A 26,544-nucleotide genomic window follows, 5' to 3' on the forward strand; every position below is an offset into this window, starting at 1 on the left:
TCAGACACCACACTGAGATTATAACAAAGATGTTTTACTGTTTCCAGGCACTTTGTCAAATATATTGACTTTCCCAGTAAAACCGTGCTTTTTACATGTGTGCACCGTCACTGATGTCTGATTATTTCACTAAGAATGCGTCTTAGATGGCGTAGCGGTCTATTCTGTTACCTAACAACACGGGGATCGCCGGTTCGAATCCCCGTGTTACCTCCGGCTTGGTCAGGTGTCCCTACAGACACAACTGACCATGTCTGCGGGTGGGAAGCTGGATGTGGGTATGTGTCCTGGTCGCTGCACTAGCGCCTCCTCTGGTCCGTTGGGGCACCTGTTCGGGGGGGAGGGGGAACTGGGGGGGGGATAGCGTGATACTCCCATGCGCTACATCCCCCTGGCGAAACTCCTCACTGTCAGGTGAAAAGAAGCGGCTGGTGACCCCACATGTATTGGAGGAGGCATGTGGTAGTCTGCAGCCCTCCCTGGATCGGCAGAGGGGGGGGGGGGGGCAGCGACCGGGACGGCTTGGAGGGGTGGGGTAATTGGCTGGGTACAATTGGAAGAAAAAGAGGAAAATAAAAAATGCGTCTTACTAAAGAGGACAGAAAATATTTTATTCAGCCATCAAAACAACTGTACAAGATCCACCAAATATCTTACATCTGTGTATCGGGTTCATTCAACATTTACATGGTCGTTTTCACCGACATTGGCAAATATATACAAAAAAGCCGAAACTTCCCATTTCAGTCCTTTTTATGTGGCAGAGAAGAGACAGAATTAAACGTCAGACGAGTCTTCCTTGCAGAAGCTCGTGTGATAGGCCCACATGGGTGACGGGACTGTTCAAGGAACAGGTTAACACCTATATCAGTGGTTAAATCAACGCTGTGAGGTTTAAGAAGTTACTTTAAGACGTTACTCATTATTTTCTAGTTAGAGGTAGTCACCATTCAAGAAGAACTTACTTTGGGAAAACAACAATTGAAACAAAACGATCTCAAAAGTCTCTATTCCACTACAAGATGAAGCAAAATATTTTGGCACAAAGTTGAGATCCTAATCAAATGGAACAAGGAAAGTTTACCATGTCTTTAAAATCTAAAAAGTCTGATGGACTCAGACGTGAAGTAATCCGACTGCGCAGATGCAACCACATGAAACGACCACATGAGATGAGCTGGCATGGTCCAGGGGAAGTTAGCTCATATGCACAACATACAAGATACCACAACGCAGCATTTTACACAACCACAGAATGCCTGAGTCTCAAAAAATAGCTTGAATTCTGTGGAAAAGATTCTAGATGAGCTCAGATTAAAAACCGTAAGTCATACGAGGAGCGACTGGCACACAGTTTGCTCGGTATGGAACATACACACATGTTGGATTAATGGCAGTCAGGTCTGCAAAAATGCAGTAAACCAGTTTAGGAAACCGTCCATCCCGTCTTTGGATCTAAATTAAGAGATACTGCTGGATTACTTGACGTTTTCTCCGGTTTATAACATGCTTTGGCCTCCCTCCATCTCTCCTTCAGTTGAATATGAAACTGCTAAGACATTCAATTTGAACTGATTTGTCTTAAATGACATTCTGTTATGTCACATCCAAGTCAGTATTTCATGCAACTATACGAAATTTGGAAAAAAAATTTCAAGGAAGCAAATAAACAGCGGTAACAGAAGGCAGTTAAAAAACTCAATATATCAATGTCGATGGAAGAGGATGAGTGTTCCCACAATGCAGTGGCCAAAAAAAATGAAGTAACTTGTTTTGTAGATGGTTCAGACGTCAGGGTCGCACTGACTGAAAGCTTCAAAAACGTCTTCCGTTCAACACAGCAACACTTGCTTCACTCCCTGTCACAGCCGTCATCTGACTCATTCTCCAGACACACCGTGTGAATGAGAGAAACCAAACGGGAAGTAGAAATATTAGAGCTTACGTGATTCAAGGCCATTTACCATGACATACATTCCCCAGTTTGTAAACCACAGGCAAAGGGGAAAGTCCAATAGATGTGATCGCCTCTAAAGTGAAGAAACCCTGAACTTCCTGTTTCAACCACTTTTATGTAAAGGAATTACAGAAAAGCAGCCATTGGATAGTGACATACTGAGATCCAGTAGATGGGTTAATGTATGTTCAATTCCATACTGACACTAATCCAAAACTGACCTTTCACCAATTACAAAGGAAAGTTCATACTGGGGCTTAAAAATGGAAACCAGTCTCATAAATGGTCAAATTGAAGGGTCTGGGAGAGAAAATTGTCTGCTGGGTCCTTTTCAAGTGTTTGAGGTGTGTTCATTGGAAGATAAAGATCCTGATCATTGGGTTTGGACAGTCTCGGGTTATCCATTAAGACACGTTCCTCTTCCATTGTAGACGTCGTTTTTATCTTCTACGCTACGACTGCGAGGCCTGGAAGTCCTGGTTGCAGTGAAGCTGTGGTTTGTGGTCCTCTTCGGCAGCCGTGGCCTGCAGGGTCTGCCTCTGCAGCTGCCGGGCCTTGTTGTACAGGAAAACTCCCAGGAAGACCAGCACGGTGCCGACGGCGCTGATGAGCGTCACGTGGTTACTGAACACGATGACGCTCAGCCACACGGACAGCGCATGCTTCACGGTACTGGCAACACTACCGGCAAAGGAGACGGTGACGTGGTCAATAGTCAATTCATGCCAAATCCACCAAAAAGAGAGTAAACTGAAATTTTACCACAAGCAATCATTTGAAAATTATCAGCAAAACCATCTGAAAACATGACTTGGATTGCATACGATGTAGACCTGCTACACAGGCAATGAGACCACACAAGCACAACTGACAGACAAAAGCTATGGAAAACAGAAAATATCCCCCTCCGAGAAACAACCCGGATCCCCATCTGCCCACAACCACGATACGGTCCCAAGGTCCCGGTGAGCGGGTAAGCAGACGCTCGGTGGCTCCCGACAGCCAGCAGTCCCACCTGAATGTGACGGGAGATATGCGGCCCATGAGCGCGTAGGCGGTGACACTCTGCAAGTGGAACAAGCCGCCATCGAAGAGCAGCAAGAGGACGATGTCCTGACTGAAGACGAAGGTCTGACCGCTCTTCCCGACCACCGGAACATCCTGGCGGGATAAAAAAAAAAACAGCTCGACAACATCAGGAACACTCCTGCAGACTGGACCTCCAAGCTCATATTTGGTCCTTTACGCACAGATTTGTTATTCCAGTTAATGAATTGTCTGCAGAACTATTATAATATTGTTCATTTCAATAATCTGAACTTTTTTCTCTCCAAAAATTCAATTCCTTATACTATAAGTGCAGGTGTTATGACTGTGATGACTTATTGAACTGTAACAGTCATTCACATTGAGACGTACCAACAGGAAGAGCCACGCTGGGATGAGCATGATGACCGCCGCCGCACTGGTGTAAAACTGCAGCTCTGGAGGGCTAGGCACAGAAAACACTCCAAAAATGTATAGAAATTATAATAATAATTATTTAATAAATTAAAAATCTCAGTATAACTGTTAGGGATTGAAAGACGTGTTACATTTCATTTGGATTTAAAAGGAAGTAGTGTCATCCATACACTAGAGTGAAATATTAGGCGGAGTGATGAATGGGACTGTTCACACCTCAACTGATAAACCCAACTCAGCCAGAAAGTACCTGAATTTGTAGGTGTCTCCACTTAGCAGTTTTTTGGAAAAGACGTTCTGTAAACTGAGAGAAGACAGAGAGTGGGGTAGTGCGTCACACTGTGGCTGAATTGGTGGATGGGTTGTGTTGTGCTGTCGTGTTGTGTTGTGTCCGTACCAGTCCATGATGTTGGTGGAAAGCGCCGCGGAGAAGCCAAGCAGGTTGAATGTTATCTCGGTGGCAGTGCAGAGAGCCAGCCCGACCATGACAGGGAACAGCGAGAGGTTAACCCACAGTCCTACGAAGGAGAAAACACTCACATGGGTGAGTCCACCTCGCCACGACAGCCTTGATCCAGTTCCAAAAGGCTCCAATAGCTGCTTGTCAATCAGCAGACTGATGATATACGATCATAAACCGATAAAAGTATTTACTTTGACATAGATAACTGTCATATAAATGCCTTTATCTGATGGAATTTAGTGGGGTAAAGTCCGAATCAGGGCTATCAACATGATTAATAAACCTAGATTTTTGCTCGGGCTTTCGGTTTATTAGGTCATGTAAGCGTCTCAGTCGGGTTTCTTTCAGTTTTTAAAAACTGCAGGGTAAAGGTCACCAGACGTCTGAGCCAGAAGTGGTTTGAACAATACAATAATTAAAACAGCAAACTGCTAACTACTGGGCCAGAGACGATGTATTAAAAGTGCATGTAAAACCAATTTACCTTACAATAAAAGTGGTTTTATTAGGCTTAAGGTTAGGTTTAACTTTAGGTTAGGGTTTGGCAGTCAGCCAGTGAATGTGGCAGTCACTCCTTGGTGAATACTCTGTTCAAGTATTCTTCCACACTTGACTACGAGGTGGGAATCAAAACCAGTCCTTCCAGTAAGGGAATCACAACACTATCCAGAAGACACACAGATGGACAAATAGGCATGTAATGCAGAAAAACAAACACAGGGCCAAACTTGTTTTTAGCTCCTCTACCTGTGTATTCTCCCAGGATCAGTCGGGACATGATTACGGTGAAGATGGGCGCTGAGCTCTTCACCGTCTCGGAAAACGACACGGCAACATTCTTCAAGCTGACCAGGCCCAGAACAACAGTGGTGAACCTGAGCAACAGGATAGACAGATGAAAACAAGCACCCACACCCGTTCTCACAACAAACAAAACCCATTTTTTCCCCCAGGCAGCGACATTTGTGCTGTTCCTTTACCTATAAGTGAAATCTAGCGCCTCATAGGTACTAGCTCATCATGTCTGTTTTATATGTCAGATCACACCTCTCCCTGTGTCTCTGGCTTTGAGGCCTTCCTAAAGGCTCTCATTTCTGATGACTGTTGGTAGGTTAGTTTAGCAGGGTGACCCACCCTGTCAGGACAACAGTAGAGGAAACACTGACATACATGTCAACCTACACTGTGACTTGCTGCAGTTTAATACCCCAAACGCATTGTTCACTGGTCTGTGGGGCGTGACTGTCAAACCAGTCACACAGATATAGCCAGAATGAGACAGAAAGGAAGGAGATTTTGAGTTTAAAATAAAAAAGGTCAATAATTTCTCATGTTTGCATAAAAGAAAAAGGGCAATCATTCCATGTTGTAGATTTAAGTATAGCTGTAAAACATACAGTAAAAGAGAGACATCCACCCTGATAAATGACTGCTCTCTTTTTTCAATTATTGTGAGCAGCACTCACCTCATGAGCCCAACAAACAACATGATCAGGGCAAAGTTGGGGGGATATTCACTCCGGGCCTTGTGTTGGTACAGGCAGCAGGGCACAAACATCTTCAGGCAGCCAATGATGGTGGTGGAGAGCATCTGAACAGCACCTGGAAATAAACCACGCCAGAACAATCCATCATGGAGGTTTTGGAAACATCGGCATTGTGCTTGCAGATTACAGTTCATTCCACTTTTCCACAGCCATACATGTAAAAGGAGGTGTGGTGGTCGCAAGCCAGACAAGTTGTGTGTTCTCCTCCTTACCCAGCATGCTTGGCTCTCCCTCCAGCAGTGACAAGATGTACTTGTTAAGAAACAGCGTGCAGAAGCTGAGGAAATACCAAAGCCCCAGGTAGGTCAAGGAGCGAAAGTTCCACACGCCCGAATCCGCCTCAATCACAGTGGTCTCTGTGACAGTGATTTTCAGCACATGTTCTCCGGGTAGGCTCTCGCTGCGAGCCAGCACCACTCGCTCCTGCTGGCCGCCAAATGGTGAAAGGAGGCGCCATAGCGGGTGTCGGGCGGGCTGACCTTTCGCTGCCATGATGTTTGCTGCCTGAGGATCCAAAAGGATCCGACAGGTGCAAACAAAGAAGGGTCAGAAGATAGATAAAGGTTTTGAAGATCAGTCCATCTTCTCTCTGTAGCCGTTTCTCAAGCTAGCAGGACGCTGATTGTGACTGAAGTGCTGGTCCACTCTCCTGCATAACTGTAGAAAGAGGCAAACCCAAAAATAATTTTATGTTAATAATCTTCCCAGAAAGTGAAATCAGACCATCTCAACACAACATTTAGTGGGAAAAACATTTCATCACTCATCTAAGTGACTTCCTCAGTCTCAGCTGACTGCAGGTATCCCCAACCTTATAAATAGCCCAGTTGCATAATGACATGAGGATTTACACATCCTTGATAGGGAGGAATGCTGGTTTGAACAGGGAGTCAAAGAGGGCATCTATGTGAAGACGGAACGACCATCCCTGAACTGAACCGGGGGGGGGGGGGGGCTAAGAGTACATCTGTCACCATCTTACAATGCTGTGACTGCAACTATTCCACAATCAAGTCAAGTCATCCATCCATCCATTATCTGAACCGCTTATCCTGCTCTCAGGATCGCGGGGGATGCTGGAGCCTATCCCAGCAGTCATTGGGCAGCAGGCTAGGAGACACCCTGGACATGCCGCCAGGCCATCACAGGGCCAACACACACACACACACACACACACACACACACACACACACACACACACACACACACACACACACACACACACACACACACATACCCATTCATACCTAGCGACAATTTAGTGTGGCCAGTTCATCTGACTTCCATGTCTTTGGACTGTGGGAGGAAACTGGAGCCCCCAGAGGTAACCCACCCAGACACGGGGAGAACATGCAAACTCCACACAGAGGATGACCCGCGATGACCCACCAAGGTTGGACTACCCCGGGGCTCAAACCCAGGACCCTCTTGCTGTGAGGCGACCGCACTAACCACTGCGCCACCGTGTCGCCTTCAAGTCAAGTCAATTTTATTTATATAGTCCAATATCACAAATTTGCCTCAGTGGGCTTTACAGCAACACAACATCCTGTCCTTAGACCCTTTCATCGGATAAGGAACAACTCCCTAAAAAAAAAACTAAAAAAAAAACGTTAGTACACATCGCCATTTTAACTCTTATTAATGGTTACAGCAATCTGCATATGAAACCGATCGTTGATTTCGGGTGTGACACAACTGTAATGGTTTCAGTCATTATGTAACTGTGCTGTTTGTAAGGGTGGGATACCTGCAGTCAGCCTAGACTGATGAAGTCACTTAGATGATCGATGAAACGTTTCTCCCACTAAACATTGTGTCCAGATGAACTGATTAAACTTTCTGGGATTTCCTTACCTGGACCACTGAGCATGCATCAAGACGTTAACAATCTTCATTCGTTGATAAAGCATGAACTTTTGAAAAAGTTCGCCCACTGGCCACAAGTACCTAAACATTTCTAACAGCATTACTGCCCTAGGTTTTCCTAAGGGAGACATCTAGTTGGCAAATTGTTTTGAGGGAATATTTAACCTGATACGCACCCTCATAACATTCCTAATATCACAAAACTACTACTACTAATAATAATCTTCATCGTGACTTTACTTTTCTACTACTTCGTATGGTATTACTATATGGTTACTATGTAGCAAATGAACTACTACTTCATCTATGATTACTATGTAACACTCTATGGTCCCCGTTGGTTACACTTGAATGTGTCTGCTAATTGTTGACTTTCTTCTAAGTCGCTTTTGATAAAAGCGTTTGTTAAATGAATGGATATAAATGCAGTTACTTACACATAACCTCACAGACATCTTTGATAAAAAATAACTTGTCCTGGCCATAAATGAAGCACAAGATCAAAATAAATAAACAGCACGCTAACTTGGTTAGCTTCTATGGTTAACTTAAAACACTCAGCAAGCCTTGTATTTAGCTAGGTAACGACGTTAACAACGGCTTAATTGCTAATCTGACATCATTTAAAAGGCTACCTGTCCTGAAAGTTTGATCCCCGTTAAATAAAGCCACGTTACCGCTGCTGGACAGCAACGTCTCGCCAGCTGCTTCTTCGGCTTCTTCTTCTTCTACTACTTCTTGTTTCGTCCGGCGTCTTCGTTCTTCTTCCTCTTGTTTAAATGGCGATTGGCGATTAACTAATAGAATTAACGCATTACCGCCACCAACTGCTCTGGAGTGGACCTCCGGATTTTTTCTTTTCTTTTTTTTTGTTTTTTTTTTACAAAATGAAATAAAATAAATGACAAAATTCGCTCCGCATTCCTGTGGTTTTCTATTTTCATTTTTTGAAGTCGTGTTTCTTTCTTCTCTTCTGATCTGCTAAGTTAGCTTTTTTTTTTTTTTACAGCTCCATTATTAGTGTAACCGGTTATTTTCTTGCCCTGTGCGGGATTCGATACGAGGTATACCGCTCGGCTAAAGGGTCAGACCCGTTAGCTAGGGGCTAACGTGTCTTATTAGTAGTTTACAGTGGTCAACCTCCCCGGAAGCGATATTATGAACCCTACATAGGCCTCGCCAAAATCCCATTTCTGGCTTTGTCACGTGTGCGCCACCGTAGCAACGCGAAAATATGTTGTTATGGGGTTAGCGCTCATCAAGGAAACGCTGTACATTTTGGCGAGGGCTATGTAGGGTTTGTGGTGGACACGTATTGGGGACAGAATTCAACCCAGGAACTAAGGGTTAAGTCATGGTTGCCCTGGCAGGTTAACGCAGGGTTAAGTTATGGTTGTCCAGCCAGTTTTCTGGTTATTCTTGCCACCTCCGCTCAGTCGAGCTGTGGGTTTTGTTTGTCTCGCTGATTTACCGTGGATTAAAGAAAGTTGCCTACACGGCTAAAGTGTGAACCTACGGTCTTCTCCGTTACTTCGGCTCTACACTGCATGGGAGGAACGTTGTGTAGCGACGAAGAATCGGTCAGCCTCCTTTGCCAGCTCACGGGGATCAGTGATGGTGGAGTTAGCGAGCACAGTCTGGACGTGGGGCGGCATGTTGCGCAGAAACAGCTCCATAAACAGGAAACATGGCTTTTCTTGACCCAGTAGGTTTAACATCCTGCTCATTAGCTCCGATGGTTTGCCATCTCCCAAGCCCTGAATTGCGAAGAGGCGACGTGCTCTCTCCGTTGCTGACAGTTCAAAAGTTTCAAGGAGGAGATGTTTAAGTGCGGCGTATTTACCATCGGCCGGTGGGTTGGTTATGAAACCGCTTATCCTGGAAGCCGTAGCGCCCCCCAGCGCTGCCACTACGTAGTAGTACCTGGTCTCGTCTGCTGTTATGTCTCTGAGCGCGAACTGCGCCTCAGCCTGCGCGAACCATGTAGCCGCGGAAGACTCCCAAAACTCCGGCAGTTTAATTGCAACGGCGTTCGTAGCCATAATGTGTGTGGTTTCAGAAAACTTATCCGAAAACCGACGTCAGGGTCACCAGTGTAGAGCCGAAGTAACGGAGAAGACCGTAGGTTCACACTTTAGCCGTGTAGGCAACTTTCTTTAATCCACGGTAAATCAGCGAGACAAACAAAACCCACAGCTCGACTGAGCGGAGGTGGCAAGAATAACCAGAAAACTGGCTGGACAACCATAACTTAACCCTGCGTTAACCTGCCAGGGCAACCATGACTTAACCCTTAGTTCCTGGGTTGAATTCTGTCCCCAATACGTGTCCACCACAGGTTCATAATATCGCTCCCCGGAAGCGCGCCCTCGCGCTTTGTCATTCCGCGCTCCGACAAGACTTCTGAGGATCTGCACACTTCCGGATTCCACCGCTGCCACCAATGTAACCGGTTATTTTCTTGCCCGGTGCGGGATTCGATACGAGGTGTACTGCACCACAAGGCGACGTCACTAACCGCTCGGCTAAAGGGTCAGACCCGTCAGCTAGGGGCTAACGTGCCTTAAACTTAGTAGTTTACATTATTATGTCAGAGTTGGTGAATTTTTTCACGCTGAAACCTGTCATGACAGGTGTACTGTAAAGGAATTCGCTACTAGATATTGTGGCGAGTTTGGGGGGGGGGGCACCCACAGTAACTGCCGCAGACCGGGACGCGATCTCTCCCGCGCGGGAGAGATCGCTGACCGCTCGACTACAGGATCCAATCCGTTAGCCGAGGGCTACCGTGCCTACTCATTCGTGTGATCGTTACAATATTGTAGCGAATTCGGGGGGAGGGGGGCAGCCGAGCGCCGCCACAGCCAGGACGCGAACCCGGATCTCCTGCACATCGGGCGACTACGTTAACCACTTGACTAAAGGGTCCGACCCATTAGCCAAGGGCTATATAGTCCATGGGCCAGACCATTTTTTGGTGCGTCTCAAGGTGGCAAAACTTTATTGTGATTTTTGAAAAGGTACATGTCTGTAGATGATATTTTGGTACGATAGCCCTTCCTAAGTGGTAGCTGAGTCACAGTTATCAGCTCATGAAGTTAATAACCCCTAATCATAAATTCAGTTTTTCAACACTAGTGTATATCTGGTTAAAGCTCATGTAAGGACATTTGCCAATGTTTAATAATATAGTGTTTGGTATCATTTTAAAGGGGACCTTTTAGGCTTTCATTACGCCCAAGGCTGTATTTGTCTGACAACCACAGAGGTCATGTGACCTCTTTAAACCATAAATGACATACATTTTCCCACATTCTTCGCCTAAACTATATTATTTCTTTTAGCCCTGTGGCATCAAGAGACCTCAGGGGCACAAAACTCAACAACTGCAATACAGAAGAGATTCCAAGGATTCAGAAAATGTATAATATACCCATACTATTTCTTTGTGAATCAGCTCATCGGCTCATGAAGTTAATAACCCCTAATCATAAATTCCGTTTTTTGACACTGGTGTATATCTGGTTAAAGCTCATGTAAGGACATTTGCCAATGTTTAATAATACAGTGTTTGATATAATTAATATATCAAATAAGAGGTCATGTGACCTCTTTAAACCATAAATGACACACATTTTCCCACAATTTTCGCCTAAACGATATACTTTCTTTTAACCCTGTGACATCAAGGGACATCAGCGGCACAAAACTCAACAACTGGAATACTCAAGGGGCTCTAAGGATTCAGGGAATGTATAATATGTCTTCTCGAAGGTAGTTGAGGAACTCATTGAAACGTGTCAGAATAAGCTGACATGAATCTTGCTCAAGGGTGTTCTCAAATCTGGACTGTGATACTTCATCACACATGTTCTCGATTGCTTGCAGAGTTTCTGCCAAGTGAATGATGTAATGATCTGTGCCCTCTGGCTATGTTAACTTATAACATTAATAAAGCAAGGACGACTTCTCTCGTGCTGGGTGTTTTATTCACCGACCGGATTCCGACTGACGTTGTTACGTACATCACGTGACTTTGTTGTGGCGCTACGGAAAGCCGTAAGGGACATTAGCAAATCAAATATTACTAGCAAATATTACATCTCCCTTTTTCTGAAAAGTGCTGCTTTCTCTGCAGAGATACAGACCACGTTGAGCACGTTTATAAACGAATACAATCTTAATAAGAAAGAATATGAAAATGGAACTCTTATATAACTGGACTGCAACAAAGTAGTGTAAAACATTTCCTTCCCTGTCTAAATGTGACACCGTAATAACATTTCATCTTTTTTTTTTTTTTTTTTTTTACATTCATAAGTCAAGGATTTGTCTTGGTTTGACCGTGCGACCTGACCTCGTGGTGTAACCAGGCTGTGTGTCTGGTTGTCGCTGATTGTTCGTGTCTGGAGGTTCAGCATGCTCTTGCTGATGGGCTTGTGTGTTGTTGTTAGCGCTGGTAACAGTCTGCTGTGAAGTGTGTGTGTGTGTAGTGTGAGTGTTCACTCTGCTTTGTCGCAGGTGTTGACGGTTGCGTTGGTAGATCTGACCTTCTTTGGTTTGGATGTGGTAGCTCCTGTCTGTGTTCGCTGGTCTTTCCACAGTTGCAGGTCTCCAGGATCCATCCTCCTGCCGGAAGCGGATTGGTGTGCCTGCGGGCAGGTGGGGCAGAGGTTTGGCTGTTCGGTTGTAGTATGCCTGCTGGCGCTGTTGACATACCTCTCTCCTTTTGTGAACATCCTCCTGACTGGCGATCTGTGGCTGCAGGTGTTTTGCTGTTGATGGGAGAATGGACCGCAGCCTCCGACTCATCAGTAGCTGTGCCGGTGATTTCAGGTTGTCCACCGGTGTGTTGCGATACTCCAGTAAGCTCATGTAGGGGTCTTTGTTCTCAGCTTTGGCTTTGTCCAGGATGCGTTTGGCCGTCTGGACAGTCTTCTCGGAGAGGCCGTTGCTCTGTGGGTAGTGGGGGCTTGTGGTGGTGTGTGAGAAACCCCATGTCTGTGAGAAGTTGCGGAACTCACCAGAGCTGTAGCACGGACCGTTGTCGCTGATGATAGTCTCGGGGATTCCGTGTCGAGCCATTGCTGCTTTCAGCTTCATGATGACGGCAGATGAGGTGCAGCTGTAAAGTCTTTCTAGCTCGAAGAATCTGGAGTAGTAGTCCACAGTGACTATGAAGTCCTGTGAGTTCCATGTGAATAGGTCTGTGCCTATCACTTGCCACGGCCGCTCGGGTATGGCGTGTGACATCATTGGTTCCTTTGCATTTGCGCTGCGCCGTTCTTGGCATATGCTGCAGTCTGCTACCGCATCCTCGATCTGTTTCCCCATGCCAGGCCAGAACAGTAAGTCTCTTGCTCGGCATTTGCTTTTTTCCACGCCAAGGTGGCTGGCATGGATGCGCTGTATCATGTCCTTGCGAAGCTTTTGGGGGACAATGATTCTCTCACCTTTGAACAGGATACCGTCCATTTCTGAGATTTCTGCTCTGTGGTTCCAGTATTCCTGGATGCTGGGCGGGCACTTTTTCTTTGTGTCTGGCCAGCCAGTGAGTGTGGCTCGTCTGAGTGCGGTGAGCTGTGGATCTTGCGCTGTTTCCTGCTTGATTTCTGTGAGTCTTGTGTCGCTCACAGGGATGTTGCTGAGGACTGTGTGCACTTGGGCCTCCATCCCTTCCTGTAGGTCACTGTCGTGGTGTTCTATTGACTTGCGTGACAGTGTGTCGGCCACCGGTATGTCCTTACCGGGGCGGTGGATGATTTGGATGTCGTATTTTTGGAGCGCCAGGATCATCCGTTGCAGCCGGGGTGGTGCTGCTGCCAGTGGCTTTTTTAGTATTGCCTCCAGAGGCTTGTGGTCTGACTCCACAATCACTTTTCGTCCATACATGTACTCGTGGAACCTCTTGCAGCCGAAGACCACAGCGTAGAGCTCCTTCTCTATCTGTGCGTAGTTTTCTTCAGTGCTGTTGAGTGACTTGGACGCATAGGCAATTGGTTTGCCATCTTGGAGCATGACAGCCCCAAGGCCACTTTTGGATGCATCCACTTGGAGTCGCAGCTCTTTCTGCGGGTCGAAATATGAGAGTACTGGACCTGGGTGCTGTGTAATGAGATTCTTCATCTCTTGGAACGCCTTGTCGTGGACTGCATCCCACACAAACTCACTGTCCTGTTTCAGAAGCTGTCTGAGGGGTGAGTTTATCTGTGAGAGGTGTGGAGCAAATCTGGCGAGGTAGTTGATCATGCCGAGGACTGTCTCCAGCTCTGCTTTGTTCTGTGGGGGTTGCATGTCCTTGACCGCCTTCACCTTGTGTGGGTCTGGTTTGATGCCTTCGTGTGAGAGCGTGTGGCCGAAGTAGCTTACCTCGGACACGCATATGTGACACTTGTCGGGGTTGAGCCGCACCCCTTGCTCCCTTGTGCGCTTCAGCATCGCTCTGAGACGCTGGTCATGTTCCTCTTTAGTCTTGCCGAACACTAGTATGTCGTCCACTATGGCCGTCACACCGTCCAATCCTTCATATGTTTCATCCACGCGTCTCTGGAACTCGTCTTGAGCGGACACGATTCCGAATGGCAGTCTGAGGAAACGATACCTGCCAAACACTGTGTTAAATGTCGTCAACATTGAGGATTCAGTGCTCAGTTTGATGGCCCAATAGCCTGACCGCGCGTCTAACACGCTAAAGTACTCAGCTCCAGCAAGCTTTGTGGTGGCGTCCTCCAGCGTGGGGAGGGGGTAGTGAGGTCGTTGTATCACTTTGTTAAGAGCTCTGGGGTCTAAACACACTCTAAGTTTGCCTGTCTTTGGCTTCTCAACAATGACGAGTGCGTTCACCCATTCTGTGGGTTCTGTTACCTTACAGATTATGCCGCCTTTCTCCATGCTGTCAAGCTCGTCCCTCAGTTTGCTGCGTAGGGCGATGGGGATTCTGCGTGGCGGGCAGACGACCGGCGTTGCATCTGGTGTGACGCGGAAGGTGTACTCGCCTGGGAACTCTCCTATTCCTTGGAAAACATCTGCATACTCATCCATTATGCTCTGTGATGTGACATTGTTTTCCTTGCTCACAGCCATCACTATTTTTACCAAGTTTAGGTCACGGCATGTTTTCATTGCCATGACTGGTCGGGCGTTTGTGTCAATGACGTAAAAGTCCAGCATAATTGCATTGTCTCTGTACTTACATTTGAGTTTGCATGTGCCTTTCACGCTCAGCGCGCCTCCTCCATATTCAGTGAGTCTGTGTATTGCTGGTTTCAGTGTCACATTTTTGAACAGCGCCTGGAACAGGTTGGTGGGAATAGTATTGGCCTGTGCCCCAGTGTCTAGTTTAAACTTTACCTTCTGTGGAGGTGTGCCAATTCCAACCTCTACGTAAGCCTGCTCGTTGCTTTTTCCGTTGTTCTCTATTGAGATGCAGTCTATGTACAGCTCTGTCTGTTCTCCCACAGCGGTGCTCTCCACTGTAATGTTGTCGAAGTACAGTTCTTCCTGCTCTCTGTCAGTGGTGTACTCTTCTGGGTTCTCTCCGACGGCATGTACTGTGCCGCGGTAGTACTTTGTCTGTCCCTGGGAGCTAGACTTGCATACTTTAGCAAAATGATTGAGCTTCTTGCATTTAATGCATTGTTTACCCTTAGCTGGGCAAGTGGCTTTAGCGCCGTGTAGCCCTCCACAATAGCTACACGCCCTAGCGGCGGTGCTAACGTTACCCTCCCTTTGTCTGAAGTTAGCGTTAGCTGCTTTGGGTGCGTTCGGTTTGTAAGTCTTTCTGCCTATTGCGTGCACCGTTTCATGTGTGCTGCCCTGGCCCATAGACTTTAGCTGTTGCTTTGCTAGCTCGTGTGAGCGGGCTACATCTATGGCCTTTTCTAGCGTTAGCTCAGCTCCCTGGCTAAGTAGCTTTTCTCTCACTCTGGGTGAGTTGGTGGCAAACACGATGCGGTCCCTGACCATCTCGTCGGCATTTGGGTAGCCACAGTCTTTGACTAGGAGCTTTAGCTCAGTTACAAATCGTTCGAAGGATTCACTCTCTCCCTGCATCTTTTCATGAAATTTATATCTGGCATAAATCGGGTTTGCTTTGGGGGTGATGTACTCAGTGTACTTATCGTAGTACGTTTCTAGCTTCTTGGCTTGTTCTCCGCTGAGTGTCCAAGTGTTGTGCACATCGCGCCCTTTTTCCCCTATCCAGAGCAGGAGGTAGCTGCATTTCTCCTCTTCGATCTTCCCGCGCAGGGGGCCCTTGAACATTAGCTCCGTTGTTTGCCGAAATCGTCTCCATGCTTCAGGTAAGTTCGCCGATTCCCAGTCCATCCGTGGAGCTGGAACGCCGTACGAATCCATATTGGGTATTTAAACTCCGCTACTCTGACACCATGTAATGATCTGTGCCCTCTGGCTATGTTAACTTATAACATTAATAAAGCAAGGACGACTTCTCTCGTGCTGGGTGTTTTATTCACCGACCGGATTCCGACTGACGTTGTTACGTACATCACGTGACTTTGTTGTGGCGCTACGGAAAGCCGTAAGGGACATTAGCAAATCAAATATTACTAGCAAATATTACAAATGAGATCTTCAGGATGATTCTCTTCTAACCAAGGATGAAAACCTTTCCATGCTAGTCTCAACAGAGCCTCGTAGAGCAGTTTGTGGAGCCGTACAGCTCGGTTATACCTGTGACCATCAATAACCCCTGTGATTGAACCATCAGTTATCACTCCTGCCTCTATGCAAAGGTCTCTTAGACCAGCATCTGCAAAACGTTTGCCAATCGTTGCCATGAAAATGCAGGTGGTATGAAAGACCCCCATTCTAAGGATGATGTTCTTGAACTGTTCCGGGTGTTTCCAGGTGATTTCAGCCGCTTTGGCACACAATGCCTGGTCAAAAACAACAACAATGTTGTTGAGCTGCAGAGACTTCATGATGCTTATCGACTGGTGAAGAACCTCATGAACTGTTGATAGCTGTGTGGCAGGAGCGTTGATTGTGGGCAAATAGCCGATGCTATCTTCTTGTACACTTGTCTTGCTGTGGGTGAGGATGTTGAACCCAGTCCAGCTACAAACATCTTTGTTGGCTTGACGAGCCATCAGCCACATGTGATTTCTGTCCGCTGCATCCTGTAGGATAGCGGCATGATCAGCATCAACTGTATGTACAGCTGGAGGATTGGCACGCTTTCCTGCACTGTAAATGGGAAGCCGCATCTCTACTGCTCGAATGCTTCTCTTCTTGGTTTTTGGGATGCAAGGCAAAGGTCTGGCTTCAGCAGGATGATCAGCAAATAGAATTTGCTTGCACACCAATTCCATTCACTCGGTGTGATGTCCCTTCACTGCCGAGAGTTTCCTCCAGTCTGTCAATATTGTCCCACGTCAATGTTGTGAACAAACCAGGCTTGATGTTTTGTGGTAGTGGAACAGTATCTCCACTTGCTGCTTGCTTCTGAAGACAAAGAGCTGTGTCAATTTCCTCTACCTGGGAATATGAAACACCATGGCCAAGTCTATTCAGTATATTTATTAGTTCCACATTTCCAGTGAGTGACTTGACAGCAAAGGGCAACACAATGTGTTTAGTAGGCTTGACTTTGCCACAGGTGACTGCATAAACCAGGTCTTGGCTGAATGAAGCCGTGAGCCTTTGCACCCTCTTAGATGGACTGTTTCCTACAATATATGTACCTGTTAGGAGTGTCTGGAGAAACATTACAATAGATGTTGGAGCACTGTTCATCTTCTCCAGATCTGACACGTGTGGTGGCCATGTTTGAGTGATGTTTTGGTTACGAATATCATGCCTGATCTTCAATGCTGCGTCAGATACGATGTCTTTGTCATCGCGCAATTTGTATAACTTCAGTTCATCTTTGTGGTCTTGGTAAACCTTTAATGTGTTAGGGTATAACAACAGGTTTTTGGGGCCATGGGCTATGATATGTACAGATTCCCCAAATTCTGCTTCAACCTTGCGACGTAGGTATCGCTTTGTATTGAGTATGACTCGTGTTACACCACATTCATTTGTATCTGTCACCATAGGGGTCATTTCTGTCACTAGCATAGTGATCAGGTCTTTAAATGGTATCACTCTGGGATGTTCCATCAGGTCTTCCCGGATGTATGTGAAAACCTTTTGGAGTGCCATTCTTTCCACTAATTGAGAAGCTGATTCTTGGTCCACAGTGTCTTTGTCTTTGTACAGGTCTTTTGTGTACAGCCTGTAGCAGGATCTGTGACAATGACCTTCAGCAGCAACTAGCTCACGACTCACTATGGCTAGCATCCTAGCATCACCTTTCCTGTCAGCCGCTCTCCTGAGTGGGTCATCAGCTCTTAGCTCTCTGCATTTAGTCAGAACATCTTTTGTCTTTTGCCCTTTCAAATACCAGGGAGGGACCAAAGGTTTCAGCTTAAAAGCTGGAGCAGTGACCAGATACTATCTCACTTCAGAAAACAGAAGTCAGTATCTAAGGCAACTCAGGAACATGACAGGCAATGATCCTACAGAAAGTGTAAATCATCACGATCTACAGAAGACAAGGATAGAGAAGGACCGGGCAGATGTTAATGCCTTTGTAGAACTTATGGAGAAAAGCTGGGTAAACCCTCTAGGTGTAGATCAATCTGATATAATCAGTCTTTCCACAGGAATCACTGTGTCATCCGACATAGCCCGTGATCTGCTGCAAGCTCACCAGACTGGAGAGGAAGCATATCAAAAGTTCAGAAGTGAGCGTTTGGAAAAAGGTTCACCAACAGCCAAGTTCCGTGACACAATGGAAAAACAGAACCAGAAGACATTTGCAAGCATCACTAAAAGTAGAGGAAAGCTGGCAAAAAACAAGGAGGTGGTCTTGAAAGCAGATAGAAATCTCTTTGGACATATGATCATTGTTTCACAAAGTAGAGATCTTCACATTAAAGATGTCCTGGCTCATCCTCTTGGTCCACTACCATGGGCACTTTCAAATCCAGATGGCTCATTGCGGAAAACTAACAAGGCTGCTCTTGCAAGAGAGTTGGAGAAATCAGGATTAGCAGTAGAAGAAATTGGAGAACATTCTGCATGCATCATTGATGGAATGAGCCTTGTTCAGAAAATGAAAGGTGATGGAGATGGAGAGAGAGATTGCTGGATCTGTGCTGAACCTAGTGCTGCATGAAGGAGGACACAGTAAGCGGATAGATGTGGTGTTTGATGTATACAGGAAAACATCGATCAAGAATTCAGAGAGATGCAATCGTGGTTCAGCAAGTAGCATTCAATGGAAAAACATTGCCCTGGGACACAAGGTTGTGCAGTGGAGAAAACTCTTAAGTAATCCAGACAGCAAAACAGCACTGATAAGGTTCGTCGTGGACCAGTGGAAGCAACCAGAGAACCTTCAAAGGCTTAAGGAGGACAAGCAGCTACTTGCAACCTGTGGAGAGACATGCTATTGTCTCGGCAAAACAGACTGGAATGTCGTTGAAGACCTGAAATCTTCCCATGAGGAGGCGGATACCCGCATGCTCTTACATGCAAATCATGCCAGTTAGAATGGCCATCAAACCACAGTTATTGTGAGCGAGGATACAGATGTCATGATCCTTTGTCTTGGATACTGTAAGAAGATAAACTGCCCCCTGTATCTGAAGTGTGGCACTCAGAATCGGACAAGGTACATCAACATCAGCAACCTTGCTCAGCTCCTTGGGGATGACCTATGTGATGCTCTTGTAGGTGTACATGCCTTCACAGTTGTGATAGTGTAAGTGCATTTGCAGGACGTAGTAAACGTTGTGCTTTCAAACTGATCAAAGGAAACAGGACATTGCAAGAGTCCTTCAAAACCCTGAGAACATCCTGGGAAGTATCAGACGAATTGTACAGCAATATGGAATCATTTCTCTGCAGGTTATATGCACCATCATCTAGCATATGTGATGTCAATGATCTGTGTTACTTGCTATTCTGCAGCAAAAGGGGTGACGTGGAGTCCAGTGTACTTCCTCCTTGCAAGGACTGTTTAAAGATGCATATCCAGCATGCCAATTACCATGCAGCAGTGTGGAGGCACTGCCTGGAAGGACAACCAGACATACCAGAGCCAAAAGGACATGGATGGACAACTGATGACCAAGGTCTACTTATAATAATTCACTACATACATGTTCATCATGCTATAATGCTAAAATAATATGTATAGGTAATTTCTCAACATTCAACTTCCTCGCTGAAATTGATTAGAAATATGTTCCACTTATTCTTACAGGTATGCTGATGTTAGAATGGATGCGAGGACCCCCAGCACCACTGGCTCTCCTGGAACTTATGGCCTGCAAGTGTGTATGGACCTGCAAGCTTCCTGACTGCTCCTGCCTTGCCCACAGACTGAAGTGCACAGAAATGTGCAAGCTACAAACCTGCACCAATCAGAGAGAGGAGGAGGAGGACGTAGAGGTTGATGTGAAACTGGTCGACTATGATGATGATGAAGATGAGGTGTATTAAATGTATAGTTCTTATTTCCTTCTTTGAATCACGAATGATGTCATTGAAAGGTGATAGCTATGACTAAGTTACTCCTTGGGAAGAATTATCCTATTGAAATATGTTGGTCCAAATAATGGAGGTGAATGGGCCTGAGCTGGTGACTTCTAATTTAAGATTCAAAATCACCTCTCACAAAGAAAAAGTATGGGTATATTATACATTTTCTGAATCCTTGGACTCTCTTCTGTATTGCAGTTGGTGAGTTTTGTTCCCCTGAGGTCTTTTGATGCCACAGGGCTAAAAGAAAGAATATAGTTTAGGCGAAGATTGTGGGAAATGTGTGTCAGACTTCTCCACAGAGCCGATCTCGAAGGCGATTGGATTAATGGTCGGCGAGAAAGACATCCAGAGACTCCTTCCATTTTAGTTAATTTTTACGAGTTTAGAAAAAAAAAATCCCAATTCGCACACATCACCAGTTGGTGGCAGTAAAGCGCCATTTCTCTGTTTGTCAACCGCCATTAAAAAAACGAAGGAGACCGAGGACGCGGCAGCGCTTGCTTGTCTAGAGTTAGCGTTAAAGCTAATCTTGCGTTATAACAGTTCATTGTATGAACGACTTTATTTCCGAACAAACTCTCTGTCCACGTGTCATAGCTAACGTAAAGAAACAGCTTAGGGTTGTGCTAACGTCTAACGTTGCGTTAAGTTTTCGATACGCAGAAAACGCCCCCTCGGTTGTGACTTAGCCACCACCTCGTAAATTTCGCGAACGCTGGGCGACATATCAAGAGTTCAGGATAAACCCGGAATCGTACGGGCCGATATGCAGGAACGCCGCTTCTAAACCGGTCCCCACATCCACGGTAAGTCCCCGGCCCAAAAGGCGAGGTTGTGCTGTCAGTTGTTTAGCCAGTATGCTAACCGGAAGTGGTGAGTAGGCTTCCCGGAAAAGGCGTTGTGACGGCTAGTGTCGGCTCTGTGGCTACTTAATGTCCGGCTCAGGATCTGACCCGTCCCGTTACATAATGGTGTTGGATCCCGTTTGAATTACATCTTGGCCAGATACGAGCTCAGAGGTTTCGGTACGCCAGAGCTGTAAATCAGGCGGAACTGATAGCGTGACTGACTGCACGTCCGCCGTTTAGCTCTATAAAATATAGAAATATCAGGTTGTTTTTTTTAAAAACCAACGCGTTGACTTTGTGTCCTCCGTCTTGTCTCGGGTTCGTGTTGGGAATGCCTGGCTCCTCTGACATGCCTTTAATTTTTGCATAACGCAAGAATTCGTGTGTCATTTGTCCTGCACTGCGCTGCAAACTGTGGAAACTGTGTGAAAGGTCATTGAAGTGGAACGGCGATGTTGAGAATGGCTGCCTGGTTCTAGCCACCCAAAGCCCCTGTCTCAGAGAAACCACATTTTCCTCTTATAACGGACCATAGACGTCAAGGTAAGACCCAGTTCCAAACAAGATAGTGCCATTTGTTGTGTGGGGCCATACTAGTCTGCTTTCACGTTGTCTGTAGTCTCCCGGGACTGGGAAATCTCTGTGGCTTACTGACATTCATTGTAAACCAACAGGACTTGGGAACAGATAATCTTACAGGACCTTTAACCGTGGACTCGACAGGTCTTCATGGTGGGATTATTTTGGTCAAAACACAGTTTTGGCCGTTTGCTGGAGACCTCAATTGTTTTGTGTGAAACAGCGGAACTGTTGACTTAAGGTTGTACGGTACTCTTTGGCTGTAAATATATGTTGGAGCATGACATTTTGTTTAGTGAGAGGAGTTGTGGTGAAGAATGAATGCTGTCAAATAGGGGTAGGACGATATGATTTTCATGTCACGGTTATCCTGGCCCAAAATAGTTAAGATTCACGATATTGTCCCCATCAGAATCATGTTTATTGGCCATGTAGGTTTGTAAATACATGGAATTTGGCCCCGGTTTTGTGACTCTCTGTGTACTTAACATAGAATAACAACACGACAACACAACAGTCTTCAGATATATACACAGGGATTGACGTATATACAGGCAAAATAAGACGTGGTAAGGTGCAGTGGTGCAGAGAATATATCAGAGATGCTGAAATAGATGTTGGCAGCGCGGTCGCCTCACAGCAAGAAGGTCCTGGGTTCAAGCCCTGAGGTAGTCCAACCTTGGGGGTCATCCCGGGTTGTCTTCTGTGTGGAGTTTGCATGCCTCCCCGTGTCTGTGTGGGTTTCTTCAGAGTGCTCTGGTTTCTTCCCACAGTCCAAAGACATGTAGGTCAGGTGGATCGGCCATACTAAATTGCCCATAGGTATTAATGTGTGTGTGTGTGTAAGTGTGTGTGTGTGGGCCCTGTGTGATGGCCTGGCGGCCCGTCCAGGGTTCTCTCCGCCCGCTGCCCAATGACTGCTGGGATTGGCTCCAGCATTGCCGTGACCCTGAGAGCAGGATAAGCGGTTTGGATAATGGTTGGATGGATGGATGGATTTAAATATAAAGTTTTTTTAATTTTTTTTATTTTGAGATACTATATTGATCCCTGTAGGGAAATTATGCTCTGCATTTAACCCATCCTAGCTGTGTAGCTAGGAGCAGTGGGCAGCCGCAGTGCAGCACCTGGGGACCAACTCCAGTTCGTCTTGCCATGCCTCGGTCAAGGGCACAGACAGGAAGGAGTATTAACCCTAACATGCATGTCTTTTTTATGGTGGTGGAAGCCAGAGCACCCAGAGAAACCCCACCGCAGACACGGGGAGAACATGAAAACTCCACACAGAGGACAACCTGAGATGACCCCCAAGGTTGGACAACCCCAGGGTTCGAACCCAGGGACCTTCTTGCTTTGAGGCAACAGCGCTAGCCACTGGGCCACCATGCCACCCAAATATTAGTCTAACCTCAATGTTGGCAAGGTCCCTCTTCTCTTTCTCAAGGAATTTCAGTTGCTTGAATTGCTGGTCCAGTGCTGAGGAAAGGAGATAGATGCTTCTGTGCTCCAAACTTAACAGTTGCCATCTGCTGTCAATATCTGTGGTGAAGGTCTTCTTCATTTCTCTGATGGCAGGACTGTCATCCTGTTCTGGTGACAGGTGGTGTTTCTTCAGGTTGAAGAGCATTGGCACTGTTGCAGACAGCGACAAGTTCTCCTCCTGTGATAGCAGTTATGTAAGCGTGATTAGGGGCCCCAGCATTTCTGTTGTCTCCTGTGCTAGTTTCCGCTGGTCCCCTGTCAGGTCCAGGGTGCATTCTTTTTTCTTCGTGATGCTGGGATCTGACAAAACAGCTGTCACTGGCCATCGTTGCTCTACCAGTCGGTCAAGCATTTCACATGGCGAGTTCCAACGAGTAACAACGTCTTGTATGACTTTGTGCTGTACAACATTCTGCTGTTTTTGCTTCTCTTACAAAGCAGCTGTGGCTTTTGCACTTTAAGTGTCCCACGAGATTTCTGGCAGTCGAAACTGCGCAATGTATTCTGTCATGTTTTAGAGCTGTATTTATGCACAGCTGTAGCGTGTGTCCTGAACAGTAGACCCCTTGAACGTTGCCCGATTTCTCTGGTTCTGTCTTTAGTGTCTCCACACACAGCTTCATATTGCTGGCATTGTCGTGAGCAATGGCTGCTCACTTGTAATTTGGAATGGCAAAGGCGTCCGCTGCTTCTCCAAGCTGTTGTGCAATGTTGACTCCCATATGCCCCACCTCTATTACTTTGGTTTCCAGTACGAAGGCACAGAGCTCCCACTCCTGAGTTGTAAAGTGACACGTGACAGCCATGTACACCTACATACTCAGCGAGGTCCAAATGTCCGTTGTGTAACTTAAGGCAGTTGAGTTTTCAATGAGCGTTCACATTTGGTCTTGCACATTGCTGTATTTCAGAGACAGGGCGTGTGAAATACTGGAGCATTTGGGTACAGTGTATTCGGGCTCCATCTTCTTCATTAATTTTTCTAAGCCTTCACCTTCGACTACATTAATGGGTCTCATATCCATAGCAATGAATTCTACCCTGACATCTGTTATGTCTCTTTCTTTTCTTCGTTCTTGGTTTTTGGAACTGTAGGGTCTGCTGTGTAGTTTTGGGTGTGGCTGAGGATGTCGATAGTTGCAGTGCCTGGAGATGCACCTATGGACAAGTTATTAGGCTTTTTTTTCCCCCAACTGTACTTGGCCAACTACCCCATTCTTCCAAGCCATCCCGGTCGTTGCCCCACCCCCTCTGCCAAGCCGGGAGGGCTGCAGACTACCACGTGCCACCTCTGATACATGTGGAGTCGCCAGCTGCTTCTTTTCACCTGACAGTGAGAGGTTTCGCCAGGGGGACGTAGTGCATGGGAGGTATTTTTGGGGGTGGGATGCAGTCTCTCAATTGGGGAGAGACCAGCTCGAGATTTCGAAAGGAGAGTGGTTGAGGGTGGGTGCAGCCTCTCGTTTGGGGAGAGGCTGGCAATGGGGTTTAGGGTTCTCTGTGTATTTGTTGTTGCGGGATGGGAGGGTGGGGGTGGATCTTTCAATGCCGGTGTTGTTTTAGGAGTCTGTAGCCCTGGTCATTCTAAGACATACCTGGAGTGTCAATATCATTTGTACTTTCCAACCTATGTGCTCAGCTAAGGAAAATGGATAGTGTTCTAAATTTCTTGAGCTGGAACATCAAGGGTTTAAATCGTCCTGTTAAAAGAACGAAAGTGTTTGCACACATGACACAAAACAGCAATTGCCTTTTTTACAGGAAACACACATTCGTGGCTCTGATAACTCTCACCTCATGTCACGGTGGGCAGGGCAGCACTTTCACACCACTTTCCAGGCCAAGCCTTTCACTGTCGGACGATATATGGAATTCGATCTTCGGGCTGGTTAATTCAACATCCCTCTCTGCCCGTCATTGTGTTACAATTTAAGTTGGTGCGCAAAGCCTATGTGTCCAAAGTAGAACTATCCTGTATGTACCCGGAAGTGAGTCCCATCTGTGACAAATGTAAGGAGGATGAGGCTTCCCTTATCCATATGTTCTGGGCCTGTCCTAGACTTGAAAAATACTGAAAAGATGTCTTCCAAACCTTATCCCTAACCCTCAATTTTAAACTAGAACCTAACCCTCTGGCCGCCCTGTTCGGCACCACTGGCAAGGATGATGTACCCCTGACCCCATCCAAACGCCGCATATTGTCCTTCGCTTCTCTGTTGGCGTGCAATATTGCTGAGATGCTGCCCCACCCACCCACGCTCAGTGGCTGAACGATATTATGTCCTGTCTAAACCTCGAAAAGATCCACTCCTCCGTCTGTAACTCCAAGGACAAGTTTCAAAAGGTGTGGGGACCTTTCCTGGAATACTTTAAACCTCCCCAGCTAAACTGAAGAACTATTGCCCCATTCTCTTCTGCTTTTTGTTTTTGTTGATTTACGTCATTAATATAACCTGTGAAGGTCTACCAGATTCTACCCCCCCCCACCACCACCACCCGTCTTCTATTTACTGACTTACCTAGCCTTCTTTCTTTTCTAAATCCGAAACCCGACTTCCAGCACTTCACTGTTTCACTCCAGGGACGAAATACCCTCTTACATAGCGCATCCAGGCTTGTAGATGGGGCTAGTGGGTCGTGTGTGTGAGTGTGTGTGGGGGGGGGGGGTGATTGGGGATAAGATTTTATGTCATGTTCCTCTATCATTTTTATATCGTGTAAATCTGACTAATCATGCACTTGTTTTAAAATCTTTGTATGAATATTGCCTTTTCTTTAAAATCCAATAAAAATATCTTTGAGGAAAAAAATAGCGCTATTTAACTGTACAGATAATCAGGGTTTGAAAACTGCTGTCCCGTACTGCCGCTGTTCACAGAACCCATGTCAAAAAAACCACGTTAAACCTAGTTGTGCAAAATCAGCCACTTACCAAATGTAGTCATGGTCCAGTCTAGGTTTTAGCCTAGCTTTAGTGAATATCTTTTTTTTTGAGGGGGGGGGATTTTTCTCCTCTATTTTTTAGGCCAACTACTCCAATCTTCAGAGTCATCCATTAGCTATATTTCTGACCTTTTTATCTTCCCATGTGCTGTCATGGGCCCTGAGGTCCTCAAATCTTGCTCTCCTTCCATCCATCCATCCATCCATCCATTATCCAAACCGCTTATCCTGCTCTCAGGATCATAGGGATGCTGGAGCCTATCCCAGCAGTCATTGGGCAGCAGGCAGGGAGACATCCTGGACAGGCCGCTAGGCCATCACAGGGCTGACTCACACACATTCACACCTAGGGACAATTTAGTATGGCCGATTCACCTGACCACCACACAGAGGACAACCTGGGATGACCCCCAAGGTCGGACTACCTCGGGGCTTGAACCCAGGACCTTCTTGCTGTGAGGCGACCGAGCTAACCACTGCACCACCATGCCACCTATCCTGCTCTCCTTGTGGTTCCTAAATCCAGGCTAAAAAACAAAGGTGACAGGGGATTGGCCATCAGGGTCCCCAAGCTTTGGAACAACCTTCCAGGGGGGATTAGGATTAGGATAGATTAGGAAGTCCATCTCCTCTTTTAAATCTGTTCTTAAAACGCACTTTTGTAGTCTAGCCTTCCTGTGAACCTTTTTATCTTATCACCCCACGGCATTTGTTTGTTTTTGAAATTTTTATTAAGTTTTATTAGTGTTTTATGCTTTATTGCTTTATTGAATTTACTGTTTTATTGATGGTGCCATTTTTTTTGTTTGTTTTTTTGGATTCCCCCTTTTTTTT

At 46.2% G+C, this 26,544-nt stretch overlaps 2 protein-coding genes across 5 annotated transcripts in view; one reads left to right on the top strand and one right to left on the bottom strand.

The window, feature by feature from the left end:
* Positions 1-600: 600 nt before the first annotated feature.
* LOC130107626 (solute carrier family 35 member E2A-like) lies at positions 601-8,041 on the bottom strand. Of its 2 annotated transcripts, XM_056274313.1 has the most exons (9): positions 7,936-8,041; positions 5,644-6,088; positions 5,351-5,486; positions 4,632-4,759; positions 3,819-3,939; positions 3,672-3,725; positions 3,377-3,449; positions 2,973-3,118; positions 601-2,638 (listed from the first exon to the last, which is right to left on the bottom strand). In XM_056274313.1, the coding sequence occupies exons 2-9, from the start codon at positions 5,921-5,923 to the stop codon at positions 2,410-2,412; spliced, it is 1,167 nt and encodes a 388-aa protein (XP_056130288.1). In that variant the 5' UTR covers positions 5,924-6,088; positions 7,936-8,041; the 3' UTR covers positions 601-2,409. The 2 variants fall into 2 exon arrangements, with proteins under 2 accessions (XP_056130288.1, XP_056130287.1); XM_056274312.1 differs by having other exon boundaries at positions 2,529-3,118.
* Positions 8,042-20,352: 12,311 nt separating this feature from the next.
* The window catches only part of mfn2 (mitofusin 2), a 28,078-nt gene continuing 21,886 nt past the window's right edge, over positions 20,353-26,544 (top strand). The window contains exons 1-2 of one of the 3 annotated variants that reach the window (XM_056273625.1): positions 20,353-20,664; positions 21,083-21,249. The gene's annotated coding sequence lies outside the window, so the exon portion shown is untranslated. Of the gene's footprint in view, positions 20,665-20,786; positions 21,250-26,544 lie in introns of those variants that run through there. The other 2 variants (XM_056273626.1, XM_056273624.1) reach the window with 2 other exon arrangements.

The sequence above is a fragment of the Lampris incognitus genome, chromosome 2 (genome assembly GCF_029633865.1).
Source record: "Lampris incognitus isolate fLamInc1 chromosome 2, fLamInc1.hap2, whole genome shotgun sequence".
In the NCBI taxonomy this organism is placed as follows: Eukaryota; Metazoa; Chordata; class Actinopteri; order Lampriformes; family Lampridae; genus Lampris; species Lampris incognitus.

Bases quoted from the DNA above. Each gene is read 5' to 3' on its own strand.
- LOC130107626 (XM_056274312.1), bottom strand. From the start codon at position 5,923: ATGGCAGCGAAAGGTCAGCCCGCCCGACACCCGCTATGGCGCCTCCTT. The intron at 3,726-3,818 runs GTACGGACACAA...GTCTTCTCTCAG, and splicing joins TCCACCAACATCATGGACTG to TTTACAGAACGTCTTTTCCA. The intron at 3,119-3,376 runs GTACGTCTCAAT...TTATCCCGCCAG, and splicing joins CAGCGTGGCTCTTCCTGTTG to GATGTTCCGGTGGTCGGGAA.